Below are 14600 nucleotides of genomic sequence, written 5' to 3'. Positions count from 1 at the left end.
TTTTGTCTCTCCACCCCCACAGGAGAAGCCATGGCCAAGTGAGTAAAGGCATCTTCTCACAGTCGGAGTCGACCCACTAGGAGAGGAAGGAGATGGATGAGCAGGATCCGGAAGGAGTCAGATCTGGCAAGAGAGCAAGGAAAGGGCCCCATCCCATCGGAGTTGGGAGTGGCGTTGAATTCGGGGACCAGGAATCCATGAACTCAGAAGTAATTTGCCAATGCTTCCGGCAGTTCAGCTACTGTGAGTCCGATGGACCCCGAGATGTTTGCAGCCAGCTCCATGGACTTTGCAACCACTGGCTGAAGCCAGAGAGACACACCAAGAAGCAGATCGTGGATCTGGTGATCTTGGAGCAGTTCCTGACCATCCTGCCCCAGGAAATGCAGTGCTGGGTCAGAGAATGCGGACCGGAGACCAGTTCCCAGGCGGTGGCCCTAGCTGAAGGTTTCCTCCTGAGTCAGGCAGAGGAGAAGAGACAGGTAGAACAGGTGAGGCCTTTTTTTACCAGGTATTTCCAATTCAAGATACGATGTCTGACCTTATCCTAAGCACACGATAAAGAGAAAAAGCCTAAATAATCACGAATGCCACAAATATATTAGCATAACAATCAGCTCAAAGTCCTAACAAGCAAATGTAACCTCTAGTGTTTGTTTGTTGGCCTGGGGCCATGTCTCAGTGGTTAGAGCATCTGCTTGGCATGCAGAAGGATCCAGGTTCAATCCCCGGTATCTCCAGTTAAAGGGTCCAGGCAGGTAGGTGATGTGAATGACCCCTGCCTGAGACCCCGAAGAGCCGCTTCGGGTCTGAGTAGACAATACTGACTTTGATGGACCAAAGGTCTGATTCAGCAGAAGGCAGCTTCATGTGTTCCATGTGTTCATCCCCAGTAAGACAGTATTTAAGGTGATTTCCTTTGCCAACGGGATATACAGCTGATGAAAATATTGGATTAGAAATGGTCACTTTACCAAAACACCGTAGTGTACTTATCTTGTTGCAATATCCTTATCTCCCTGCTCTGACTTTGTTATTCGCCCTAATTGGCTCTCACTTTGTTCTTCTGACGACTTCCCGTGGAGTCAGTGTCTTTCTGGAGTCCTTTCAAGACTCCGTGTTCTTTCTTCGTCTTTTGAAGACTCCCACATGTCTTTTAAGTCTTTGGACTGTTTTGATTGATTACATATGTGTTGCTTGGGCGCTGTGCTTCGTTTACCTGTTTACATTTGTTTGTCAGGACTTTGCGCTGATTGTTGTACTAATATATTTGTGGCATTCGTGCTTATTTAGGCTTTTTTTCTTTATTGCGTGCTTGCTTGGCCACCTTGCTGTGATTTTTTGGCTGAGCTTATCCTAAAGCTTCTTTGCCTAATATTTGTCCAAGTGTTAGTCAACCAAACGGGAAGTTTAACAACCTGATTCAGCAGCCACTTCTTCTAGGGAAGTTCTCATCCCTCTAGATAATTCCCCAGGGTTAAAAGAAAACCCTACCAGGTGTGCTGAAAGGAATGGAGCCTGGGAGTGGGGAAGGATCCATTCCTTGGTGTCTTCCATTTCATCGCCTATCCATCTTCCTCACTGCTGTTTCAGAGGTGGGGTCCATCCGTCAAGATGGAAGCTACGTTCTGTGAGATGGAAAGAGCTCCATCAGAGGAAGGGCAGCAAGCCCAGCCACAGGAACATGCCCCAAATGCCCTCTCATGCGGTAAGGACTCATTGCGCCTGGATGGGATTGGGGAATCCAGTGAATTTGATGGGCAGAGAGTTCTACTCAGAAAAAAACCAAAATGCTTCTTCAACCAAAAATTCACGGAGGCAATTTCTAACACTGATTACAGTATTCATATCCCACCTTTTTTCCATTTGAGGGACTCAAGGTAGATCTAAACAAAAGGTAGACAAATCACAGATGACCTCTTCAATCTTGTGAATAAATGGAGCCTGCATGTTGTGGGTAGCAAATCTCTGAAAACCAGTTGCTAAGGGGCTCAAAATAGTGGGCGAATGTGTTCTCATGCTGATTGCGGCATCTGACGGGTCGCTGTAGGAAATAGGATGCTGAACGAGATGCCAGGCTGTGGTCTGGCATCCATGGCATCTTTGGGGAGGGGTTTGGGGCAGATGTGATGTCACATTGATGTTGCCTCTAGCCGAAAACCTATATGTGGCATTAGTGGCTCAGTAGATGCTCTCAAAACCCATTGATATTACACTGAGTTTCCAGATGCACTAAAGCCACGTGAAGGATCTCGGCCAGATGTGACAATGAGGTGCCAGGCGATGTCATTTTCTCCTCCCTTTTTTTCTCCCACCTCCCTGGACTCAAGGGTGTGTGCAACAGCCCAGCTGCTGGGAGAATAGCATGCCTAGGCCTTTGGTCTGATCCAGCACAGATACTTTCAAGTTTTTGAGCTCCAGCATTCACAGGAGAAGTTTCAAGTATCACAGGAGTCTGAAATGTGTCAGCAACTTTTAAAGCCCCTCAAGGCTCTTTGGTTCCTTTTGCTTCTCTTCTACCTCTCCCACTGCTTACTACAAAGAGTTACAATTATTTTTGAGTGTACATAGGGCAAGGTTTCACAGCCCTAGGAATGGGGTTACATAAAGCACAATTCACACAAGCAAACAGAATATAAAGTGGAGACTGATACCCTTTCTTCCCCCTTTCTCTCCTTTGCAGGAATTGAAGAGACAGTGTTGATCCATTCTTTTTGCGGAGGAATGGAAACAGCTGCTGCACCTCCATTCAAGGTAGGGTAGAAGATGGGGGCACAGCCTGGGTCCCCCCTCCTTTCTCAGGGGGGAGTTTTCTCCTGCAGTTGCTGGTAAGGGGCCAAGGCGAGAGGCTCTGACCGCCACTCCTTTTACTCCTTTTAAACTCTCCATCCTGCACCCTCCCAGAACAGCCCCTTCCAGAGTGCAGTCTCTGCTTGGCTTGAGGCAATCCTCTTTTTCCTTCAGCCTCTCGTTTCCTTTGAGGAAGTGGCCGTGTATTTCACCGAGGCAGAGTGGGCCCTGCTGGATCCACACCAAAGAGCTCTTTGTGAAGAAGTCATGCTGGAGAACTATGCGAGCGCGGCCTTTCTGGGTAAGGAACTGTACCGATTACCACGCTTTGGGTTTCAAGGTTGCAGCGTCTTGGAAACAGAGAGCATGAAGGGTTCCAGAAGTCAGGGTCTTGTAGTCCAAGATCAGTTGCCAGGGGTTTAGCAGGCACTATTCGTCAGAGTTTCAGTCAGCAGAGTGGCGTCAGGCAAGCATTTGCCATACTCCTTGCAGCCACACCCAACGGATTCCTCTGAGAGCCTTTTATGCTTTGCTCCCACTAATTCAGTCAGCATCCTGCAACAACTCATCTCTGGTATTGGCAAACAGCTGCTTTCGGCTCTGAAGGTGAGCACTGTGCCTTCTCTCTCACAATTCCATTTGCAGTCTCTTCCTACATTCCTGCAAAAGTGTAGGTGATCTGGAAGGGCCAGGCACCACTGCTTGCCCTTTGTCTGCTGGCTCAGGGCTGGGGGGTGGGTGTGACTCGTCTGCTGGCTCAGGGCTGAAAGGGGGCTATGACTAAGCCTCAGTTAAGGGAAGCTGAACCCTAGAATGACCAACTTAGACTAGGGAAAGCCCCAGGTGCTGATTTTATCCCACCCAAACCTTTGAAGAACAACAAAGACTGGTGGGTTCCTTTCTTGGCCTCGTTTTTCACCTATATAGATAGGACTGGACATATGCCAAAGGACCGGGGCAGGGCGATTGTGGTGCCGTTTTTTTTTAGAAAGGAAAGGAGGACAATCGAGCCAACTACAGGCGTATTAGTCTCCTCAGCATTATTAGTAAATTGTATGCCAAGCACCTTCTCGACAAATTTACCAGCTGGCTAGATCAAGAGAACATTATTGTCAACGAACAAGCTGACTTTAGAGAGAGCAGGTCTACTTTAGACCACTGCCTGATTTTACAGCATTTAATTGAAAAAATACTCTTCCAAGGGTCCAATCGCTTTGTTCACAGCCTTTATAGACCTTAAAGCAGCATTTGACTCTATTGCTTCTATACTTGATCCGTATTCTGTATGATAACACCACCCTTCAGGTCAGATGCAGCAGACAAGGGCATCTTTCAAGAGTTGTAAACACCTACCAAGGAGTGAAGCAGGGCTGCATTCTGTCACCTAAGCTATTTAATTACTACATCAACAATGCAGTTAGCAACTTAAAAGACCCAGCTTTACATCCTCCAAAGCTAGCCCATCGTGATATCTCTGTCTTACTCCATGCTGATGACACGGTCCTGCAATACAGGACCCCGGTGGGCCTTAAAAGAGCCATGCAGAGGCTATTGTAATTGTAATATTGTAATATTGTTCCATTGAACAATTGGACATTAATTACTCAAAGACAAAAGTTATGGCCTTTGGTGAGAGCGCCCTAAAGTACGAAAATGGAGCATTAATGGCCACAAAATAGACCAGGTACTCAAGTTTAAATACTTAGTAGTAGTCTTACAAGCCTCTAGTTCTAGAAAAGCTCACAGCAATTACACTGCAGAGAAAGGGCAAAACTGCCTTAAAAATCATTAAATTTTCAAGAACTAAGGGAGGGCATGACCTTCCAACCACTCTTAAGCTTTACCAAGCGAAAACACTGGCACAACTGACATATGGGACTATACTTGGGCTGCCTTCATCTACCTTTGTCCCATTGGAGTGGGTTCAATCTAAATTTTTGAGAGCAGCCCTCCAGTTGCCTCGTTGCGTATCAAATGCTACTGCTAGACTGGAGGCAGGACTGGTGAGGGTGTGTCGCGGTTCTCCCCTGTGTGGATTCTTTGATGTGAGGGTGGAGGCAAGGGTTTGTATTGCTTCCATTATTCTTTGGCTTAAATTAAACCTTAACCCTCAAGGTCTACTTCCCCTGCTTCTACAGGAAAAGTTCCAGTTAACATGGCTAAAGACGATCCTTAATAAAATGGCCTGCCTGGGCCTTTCTCCACCTACCCTGTTAGCCATGGGCCTAGACCAAGCATCAAGTTACTTGAAGCAAAGGGTGGAAGACATTGAATGCCAGACATACCTTGGAACCCTAGCCCCGGATAAATCTAGATACTTGATTTTACCTGCAGCTTATTTTTCTCATCTTGAACCTATTAATTACAGGAAGGCCTTTACCCTTGCCAGATGTCAGGCCCTACCATCAGCTGTTTTGGAAGGGAAATAGAAGAAGATCCCTAGACCAGAGAGGTTTTGTCCATGTAGGATAGGGGACATTGAAACCATGCAGCGATATTTTGCTCATTCTGCTGCGAAGTTAGAACAAAGCCTATTTTCCCCTTGCTTGGTAAACTCCCTGAAGAGTCAGTTGAGCTTTTGGCAAAGGAGCTCCTATTAGGAGAAGTTCCTCAGCTCGTGCTCCAAACTGCCAAGTTCTGTGCTGTTGCTATTAAAATATGCAGAACTTTATTAGAGAATGATCATTAAAATATTTTACAATTTTATAAATTTCAAGGTGATAATTGAATGAGGGGTTGTTTGTATTGATCTTAAACCTTTATTCGTATGGGCAGTTTGTGATTCCGTGGTGCACAACTATTGAGTCTGGACATTTTGTTGTGCTGGCATGTGATTGGTCAGTTGACCGTATTAATACATTTGATTTGATTGAGCCTCAGTCCCTTGCTGGCCACCTTCTGTTGGCTCTGGGTTGGCTACACAGGGCCCCTCTTCCTCTGATGAGTCCTCACCGTCATCCTGACTGACCCTCGACAGGAACATTCATAGGTGACAATGGTGCAAATTGGTGCGATTACGATTGTGTCATTGGGATGATGCATGAATCAAAATATTGAACAGCAATACGTTGTTTTGAGGCTTGCCCCGCTACTTGCTCCCTTCTGGAGGCCTTGAGGTGGTGGAGAGACAGCAAAAGTAATATATAGCGTGGCTGGGTAGAATGACCCAAGCGGCCAGACAGGCCCAGGGGAAATTGAGGCCAGTGTTGTGGTCATCACCCAAGCCAGAGAGGGTGTCCTGGACTGAGGCCGATGTGGTACTGAGAGGCCCTCATGAAAACTAGAAGGGGTCCCATCCGTATTTCTCAACCATTATAACACAGTTGTCTCCCCACAGGTGGGGTTACCATCATTCTCTCTACCTGAGTTCTGGAATGAATTCGTTCCGGTGACACTGGTTGGCATTGTTAGCATTAATCGTGACCAGATTTCCATTCTTCCAGAAAAAAGTTTCTTCTTCCTTGGATATCTTTTCCTCCCCCATATAAGAATAATCTCTCTCTCTAACTTCTTGTGGACAACCAGTGTGGTGTAGTGGTTAAGAGTAGGGGAGTAGTGCTGTGGTTAAGAATGTGGGAGTCTAGTCTGGCGAAAGAGGTTTGTTTCCCTGCTGCTCCACATGAAGCCTGCTGGGTGATCTTGGGCCAGCCAAAGTTCTCTCAGAATTCTCTCAACCCCACCTACCTCACTAGATGCCTGTTGTTGGGAGAGGCGAGGAATGTGATTTGTAAGGTGCTTTGAGACTCTTTAGGCTAGAGTAAAGAGAGGTATCAAAACATCTCTTCTATTTAATCATCAGTACCAGAATCATAAAGTTGGAAGGGGCCAGACTCAAAAGAATGCACAAGTCAAATGTGACCATTGGGAGAATGTTTCTTTGCCACGTTTCCACCTTAAGGTACATACAGGGAGTTTCGGGAGGGGGTGGATAGGCAGATTATAAAAGCTGCTACCTGAGGAGTTCTGGCTGGGAATGTGTCCGATGGCCCATTTAGGGGAGGAGGGAAGGTCTGAGAAAAAATGCCACCCATTAGTGGGCAGTGCCTGATAGGTGGCTTGGATTCTTTCATATGTGCTGACTGGGCCTCTTTCTTTATTCCAGAAGCTCAAGTAGAGGAGACAGTTGGGGGATTCCAAGGGTTCTCTTTGGAAAAAGCCAAGAATGAAAACGCCAAAGGAAACGTCAAGGATGGAGATGGACCACAGAGGCAGGAGGAAAGCCGCACAGCCAAGAGGAGGGATAAGCCTATTCTGTCCGAAGGAGGAGGCTTCCGTGAAATCCCAGTCCAAGAAGAAAGGTCAACCAAAACAAGAAGGAATAAAGACTTCCGTGCCAACTGGAGAATCCGCTCCAGGGAACATGAAAGTGAAAATATGGCCTTTAGAAAGACCTTCCGTAGGAACATGAATGTTAGTTCCAAAAGGCAAATCCCCTCAGGAGTTAAACCATATGCTTGCATGGAACGCAGAATGACCTTCAATTGGGAATCAGCCCTTACTTCACATCAAAGAACTCACTCAGATCCTATTCAACACCAAAGGATTCATTCAGGACAGAAGTCCTTGATCTGCATTGGTAGTGGATGGACGTTCTCTCAAGGAAGAAGGAGTAAGGCCATTTTCCCAAAACATAGTATAACGGAGGCACATAAATGCTTGCGGTGTTGGAAGTACTTCATATGCAGATCACAGCTTCTTGTGCACCAAAGAACCCACACAGGGGGGAAGCCTATTGACAGCTCAGAGCATGAAAAGAGATTCAGTCACAGTGGCAGTCTTAAAACACGTCAAAGAATCCAAACGGTGTGTGGAAAGAGATTCATTCGAAGTGGCCATCTTCAAAGACATCCCCACACAGGGGAGAAAACTTTTGAATGCTCAGTGTATGGAAAGAGATTCAATGACAGTAGCAGTCTTCAAAGACATGAAAGAATCCACGCAGGGGAGAAACCTTTTGAATGCTCAGAGTGTGGAAAGAGATTCAGTCAAAGTGGCAACCTTGAAACACATAAAAGAATCCACACAGGGGAGAAATCTTTTGAATGCTCAGACTGCGGAAAGAGATTCAGTCGAAGTGGCACACTTCAAAAACATCAAATAATCCACACAGGGGAGAAACCTTTTGAATGCTCAGAGTGTGGAAAGAGATTCAGTCAAAGTGGCAGCCTTGAAACACATAAAAGAATCCACACAGGGGAGAAATCTTTTGAATGCTCAGACTGCGGAAAGAGATTCAGTCGAAGTGGCCATCTTCAAATACATCAAAGAATCCATACAGGGGAGAAACCTTTTGAATGCTCAGATTGTGAAAAGAAATTCAGTCAAAGTGGCAGTCTTCAAAAACATCAAAGAATCCACACAGGGGAGAAACCTTTTGAATGCTCAGAGTGTGGAAAGAGATTCAGTCGAAGTGGCACTCTTCAAACACATCAAAGAATCCACACAGGGGAGAAACCTTTTGAATGCTCAGACTGCGGAAAGAGATTCAATATCAGTAGCAATCTTCAAAAACATCAAAGAATCCACACAGGGGAGAAACCGTTTAAATGCTCAGAGTGTGGTAAGAGATTCAATGACATTAGCAGTCTTCAAAATCATCAAAGAATCCACACAGGGGAGAAACCTTTTAAATGCTCAGAGTGTGGAAAGAGATTCAGTCGAAGTGGCACCCTTCAAACACATAAAAGAATCCACACAGAGGAGAAACCTTTTGAATGCTCAGAGTGTGGAAAGAGATTCAATGACAGTAGCAGCCTTCAAAAACATCAAAGCATCCACACAGGGGAGAAATCTTTTGAATGCTCAGACTGCAGAAAGAGATTCAGTCAAAGTTGCACTCTTCAAACACATCAAAGAATCCACACAGGGGAGAAACCTTTTGAATGCTCAGACTGCGGAAAGAGATTCAATATCAGTAGCAATCTTCAAACACATCAAAGAATCCACACAGGAGAGAAACCTTTTGAATGCTCAGTTTGTGGAAAGAGATTCAGTCAAAGTGGTCATCTTCAAAAACATCAAAGAATCCACACAGGGGAGAAATCCTTTAAATGCTCAGAGTGTGGTAAGAGATTCAATGACAGTAGCAGTCTTCAAACACATCAAAGAATCCACACAGGGGAGAAACCTTTTAAATGCTCAGAGTGTGGAAAGAGATTCAGTCGAAGTGGCACTCTTCAAACACATCAAAGAATCCACACAGGGGAGAAACCTTTTAAATGCTCAGAGTGTGGAAAGAGATTCAATGACAGTAGCAGCCTTCAAACACATCAAAGAATCCACACAGGGGAGAAATCTTTTGAATGCTCAGTGTGTGGAAAGAGATTCCGTCAAAGTTGCAATCTTCAAAAACATCAAAGAATCCACACAGGGGAGAAACCCTTTGAATGCTCAGAGTGTGGAAAGAAATTCAGTCAAAGTGGCCATCTTCGAATACATCAAGGAATCCACACAGGGGAGAAACCTTTTAAATGCTCAGTTTGTGGAAAGAGATTCAGTCAAAGTGGCAATCTTCAAACACATCAAAGAATCCACACAGGAGAGAAACCTTTTGAATGCTCAGAGTGTGGAAAGAGATTCAGTCAAAGTGGCAGTCTTCAAAAACATCGAAGAATCCACACGGGAGAAACCTTTTGAATGCTCAGAGTGTGGAAAGAGATTCAGTGTCAGTAGCAGTCTTCAAAAACATCAAAGAATCCACACAGGGGAGAAACCTTTTGAATGCTCAGAGTGTGGAAAGAGATTCAATGACAGCAGGAATCTTCAAAAACATCAAAGAATCCACACGGGAGAAACCTTTTGAATGCTGAGTGTGTGGAAAGAGATTCAATGTCAGTAGCAGTCTTCAAATGCATCAAAGAATCCACACAGGGGAGAAACCTTTTGAATTCTCAGAGTGTGGAAAGAGATTCAGTCGAAGATGCCATCTTCAAAATATCAAAGAATCCACACAGGGGATAAATCTTTTGAATGCTCAGTCTGCGGAAAGAGATTCAATGACAGTAGGAATCTTCAAAAATATCAAAGAATCCACACAGGTGTCAGGCCTGGCTGGAGCCCGGGAGGGCTCGCCTATTCATAGCTCCAAGCCCCCTTTGTGGAATCCTGGTGGACTTGGACCACTGGGCCCTGCTGCTGGGGACGTCGACTTGTCCTGACGATCCTACTCTCCTGCGGGATGTGCTACTGGAAGCAATACGGACTGATGCAGAAATCAATCGCCTAGTGGAACTTATTCGGGGCCAGTGGCAGTCACTAGCCGCTGTACAACCTTGGACCTCTGAGGACTTGGATCGAGACGCCTACCACGAACTTTTGATCCTGGACGGGCTTCTGGATGAAGTACATGCTGCCCAGGACGACCTGGTCACCTTAACTCGCTTGTTGGCGAGGTTGACTTTGCAGGAGGCTCAACAGTGACCTTTGGCAGCGTCCCCAATCCGACCCGACGTATCCCCAGCCGTGGCGGGAGCATCGCCGGAGTGTGTTCCACAGGTGCCAGATTCGGCTGAATGTCAAGCGGAGGCACAACGGGTTGCTATCCAAACGGCGTTACTGTTTGTGGGCCTACCTCCCGATACCACGGTAGCTGATCTAACACAGTTGTTGACTCCAACCTTTGGGGCTGGGGTACCCGCACTAGCAGTCCAGGTCCAACCCTACTGGGCGGGGAATCAACTCCGCTCCTCGCCCTTCTGGAGCAGGAGCTCCTGCCGATCGTTACCACCGCCGCCGCTTTGAAGCTCGAAGCTGCCCAGACTCTCGCTGACCAAAAGACAGCAACGGAAGTGGCGGCCAAAGCTCAGGCCGAGCGGGAAAGGGAATAGCGGTTGGCCGCCGAACGGGCGCGAGTGGATGTACGTCCCAAAGACACCTCGAGAACTGGTCCCTCGTTGGGGCCAACGTTTTCTCTGGTCTTTGCTCCGTCTTGCACCACACAACGTGCACGGCGCCTTGCAGAACATCTACAGGACTCTGATTACTCTGACGAGGAAGACTTGTATGGGGACGGTTCCCACTGGGCCACTGGTCTTCGGGTCAGCCAAGCCCGTCGTACGGGTGGTCCTAGGGACGAAGTACACCTCTTGCGGAACCAAAACCGGGACTTGAACGACCGTATAAACCGTCTCAAGGACCAAATGGAACTTTTGTTCCGAGAAAATGACCGCTTACAACAAGCACTGACGACTCCGGCCCAACCAATTCCTGCGCAACCAGTTCTCCTGGCCCAGGGGTACCAGCTCAGCCACCTCCACCAGCTCTACCCGACCCCGGGGCTCCGGTGGTGCCAGCCCCGTTAGCGCCGCAACAGCCACTCCCGGGGCAACTGCCGACCCCTGGAGCACTGGTTATGCCGATTCCTGGGCACCTGTGCAACTGGGACAACCCATACCCGTGCAGTGGAAGCAGCCTCGGCTGAAGATGACCTACGATGGTTCACTCGATACTCTGCCCTGTTTCCTACATCATGTGGACAATTACATGAGAGAACAAGGACAATACTTCCCCACTGAGGACAGCCGAGTTCGTTTCGTAGCCTCCTTATAGACAGGGAAAGCAGCTACTGGATGGTTCTCCAATTTGACACCAGGTCCCGATCCATTCGATCCCTTAACAACTTCATGTTTGCTTTGCGGAGACGGTTTGAGGACCCCTTCATGGGGGAACGTGCCAAAGCAGAACTGTTACAACTCAGGCAGGGCTCCTCTCCGGTCCGGGGATTCGCAGATGAATTCCAGAGACTTGCCAGTAAAATAGTGGACTGGCCAGAAGCTACCTTCATTCATTATTTCCGGGAAGCCTTACACCCTGACATTTTGAACTGGTCATACATGCGGGGTGATCCTGAGACTCTTGAGGATTGGATTTTACTAGCAGAGGAGGTTGAGAGCTGCCGGCGTTTCATTTCCCTGGTCCGGCAATGGACCAAAGAAAAAAAGCAACCAAAACCCCCCACCGAAAGTGTCGCTTTCCAGCCCGCGGAAACCCACGCGGCCCCCTCTGGATCGCGAAACTCGGTTCCAGAGGGGTGCTTGTCTCATTTGTGGTGCCATGGGTCACTTCGCGGTGACTTGCCCCCAGCGCCCCGTTCAGCCTAGATCCAATGCACCACCTCGGGCTCGAGGACGACCCCAACGCAGAGGCACCGCGGCCGCCCGCAGCACAGCGCCGGGACGACCCACACCCTCTGCACTCCATGTCGGGGAACCGTCCACCCTTTCTACGCTCATCGACCCCTCAGGGTCTCGGATTACAAGTGCCCCAGTTGGGGACAATTCTCTGTCCTCAGACGAGGATCGTCATTGGGATTCCCCGGCTCTTAACTTGGAATCCCCTCTCGACCTGTCAAAAACGGACACGGTCTGTGGTGCGTGGAGCGTCCCCGCAGACCCATGCAGCTTCTGCAAAACCCAAGGCTCCAGTTATGGTGAGTGAGGTCAAAAATACTGTATACGTAGACGTTGTATTACAACACTATAAAGAGAGCCCCCAATTACGTGTCAAGGCTCTCATAGATTCCGGCTGCGGGCGCTCTTTAATCAACGAGGCCACGTTCGCAGCGCTGCAAGTCAAGTCCGAGAATCTACCAGCCCCCGTCCAATTCGCCCAAATGGACGGCAGTAGCTTCAAAGGGGGCCCAGTTGACCGTCGCACTCGCGGAGTAGCGATGGGCATTGGTTCCCATTGGGAACAGATAGACTTTACCATAGCCCCTATTCGATACGAAGTTGTTCTGGGAATTAACTGGCTCAAGGGGCATGGCCCCTCCATAGACTGGAAGGCTGATGTTATCTCGTTTCCCGATCCTGATTGCGAGCAACATCGACACGAGGTCGCGGTAGTCCTTCCACCCGCCTCGGCCTTAGCCTCCGATACTCTACCATCGACCCAATTACCTGATGCTTACCAAGATTTCCGTGATGTTTTTGATGTGAAAGAGTGCAATGCATTACCCCCCCACCGCAACACGGACTGTGCGATTGAAGTAGTGGGGGACCACAAACTGACTAAAAGTAAAATTTACCCTATGAGCGCTGCCGAACGTGCCGTGCTGCGAGACTTTCTAGACAAAAATCTCGCCCGAGGGTTCATTTGACCATCCACCGCCCCCAGCTCAGCCCCTGCTTTCTTTGTCCGAAAGAAGACGGGGGACTTGCGCTTATGCATTGACTTTCGAAAACTCAAATCAGTCACCCAATCCAATGCCTACCCCATCCCATTGATCTCAAACATCTTGGGACAACTAAGAGAAGGGCGCATTTTCACCAAATTGGACTTAGTTGAAGCTTACTACCAAGTTAGGATTCGAGATGGGGACGAACCCCTCACAGCCTTCTCCAGCTGTTTCGGAATGTATTAATTTCTAGTGATGCCTTTTGGGGGTCTTCATGCAACTCATTAATGAGGTCCTCCATTATTTGTTATATCGGGGCGTGGTGGTTTATCTCGATGATATCATTATTTACTCTAATTCCATGGATGAGCATGTTGCTCTTGTCAAAGAAGTGTTGCAGCGCCTCAGAGACAATCAACTTTACACTAAGTTGTCTAAATGTGAATTCCACCAAAAACAACTGGCTTTCTTGGGATACATAGTTTCACATCAGGGCCTCATCATGGATCCTGCTAAAATACAATCTGTGCTTGATTGGGCTCCCCCCTCTACCCACAAGCAAGTGCAACAATTTCTTGGCTTTGCCAATTTTTGTACAAGTGGCACTGCCACTCACTGACCTCCTAAAAACTAAAGGTAAAGGAGTCTCTGCCACGTTGCCCACCGCCAAGATTCATTGGACCGCTCAATGTCAAGATGCCTTTACAACCCTCAAACAGTTGTTTACTTCTGAGTCAGTGCTGCAACATCCTGATCCTGACCAAATATTTGTTGTACAGGTAGATGCATCTGACGTAGCCATGGGAGGGGCTCTATTGCAAAGGGGGCCAGACGGTCTCCTTCGCCCCTGTGCATATTTTTCCAAGAAATTTGCACACTCTCAACTGAACTGGCCAATTTGGGAGAAGGAGGCTGCGGCTGTCCATCATGCCCTCACTACATGGAGGCAATTTCTGGAAGGATCTCGGGTCCCCTTTGAGGTCTGGACCGATCACAAGAATCTAGAAGCCCTCACGGGGGTCCACAAACTCTCCGCGAAACAACAGCGTTGGGCTGAATTCTTTGCTCAATTCCAGTTTGTACTCAAACACGTCCCTGGAAAGCAAAACGTGCTAGCCGATGCTCTTTCCAGACTCCCCCAATACCCGGTAAAGATCGACCGTTCCACGGTCTCCTTATTCACCCCAGTGCAAAAGGAGGCTCTACCAGTTTTGGCTGTACAAACCTGTCCCAAACTTTGCTCCAGTCCCGACCCCATGGAGCAGATGGCACAGCCTCAGTTAGGAAGGACTCAATTCCTCCCCCAGACCCACCTACGCCCAGTACCACACAACAATCAGCCCTTCCTCTCACCCCTTCACCACTGCCAGCAGATCCTACTACACCCCCCTTCGCGGGAGGGGTGACCCTGCCCGACTCCTTCCTGGACTCCCTTTGCACCCAGTGCCTGGCCGAGCGCACCGCTCAGGCGCTGCCCCCAAGCCTACTAGAACGGGGTGGTTGTTGGTACAAAGACTCAAAATTATATGTGCCCAAGATGCTTTGGAAGGAGGTCCTCCAATTGGCCCATGGAGCCAAAACGGCAGGACACTTTGGATTTTTGAAAACCCTTCACCTGCTGCGCAGACAGTTTTGGTGGGCAGGCATGCGCACTGACGTGGACTCCTTCATTCGCAGCTGCCCCATCTGTGCCACT

At 48.1% G+C, this 14600-nt stretch overlaps 1 protein-coding gene across 1 annotated transcript; it reads left to right on the top strand.

Moving 5' to 3' along the window:
* The first annotated feature begins 1614 nt into the window (after positions 1-1614).
* Positions 1615-11090, top strand: LOC130480567 (zinc finger protein 345-like). The gene is made up of 8 exons (XM_056853195.1): positions 1615-1708; positions 2684-2754; positions 2965-3091; positions 6893-7063; positions 7733-8959; positions 9126-9187; positions 10182-10284; positions 10750-11090. Exons 1-8 carry the CDS (start codon positions 1615-1617, stop codon positions 11088-11090), a joined length of 2196 nt encoding a protein of 731 aa, XP_056709173.1.
* Positions 11091-14600: the final 3510 nt, after the last annotated feature.

The sequence above is a fragment of the Euleptes europaea genome, chromosome 1, assembly GCF_029931775.1.
Source record: "Euleptes europaea isolate rEulEur1 chromosome 1, rEulEur1.hap1, whole genome shotgun sequence".
NCBI lineage: Eukaryota > Metazoa > Chordata > Lepidosauria > Squamata > Sphaerodactylidae > Euleptes > Euleptes europaea.
This window is presented reverse-complemented; position numbering and strand designations above follow the sequence as displayed.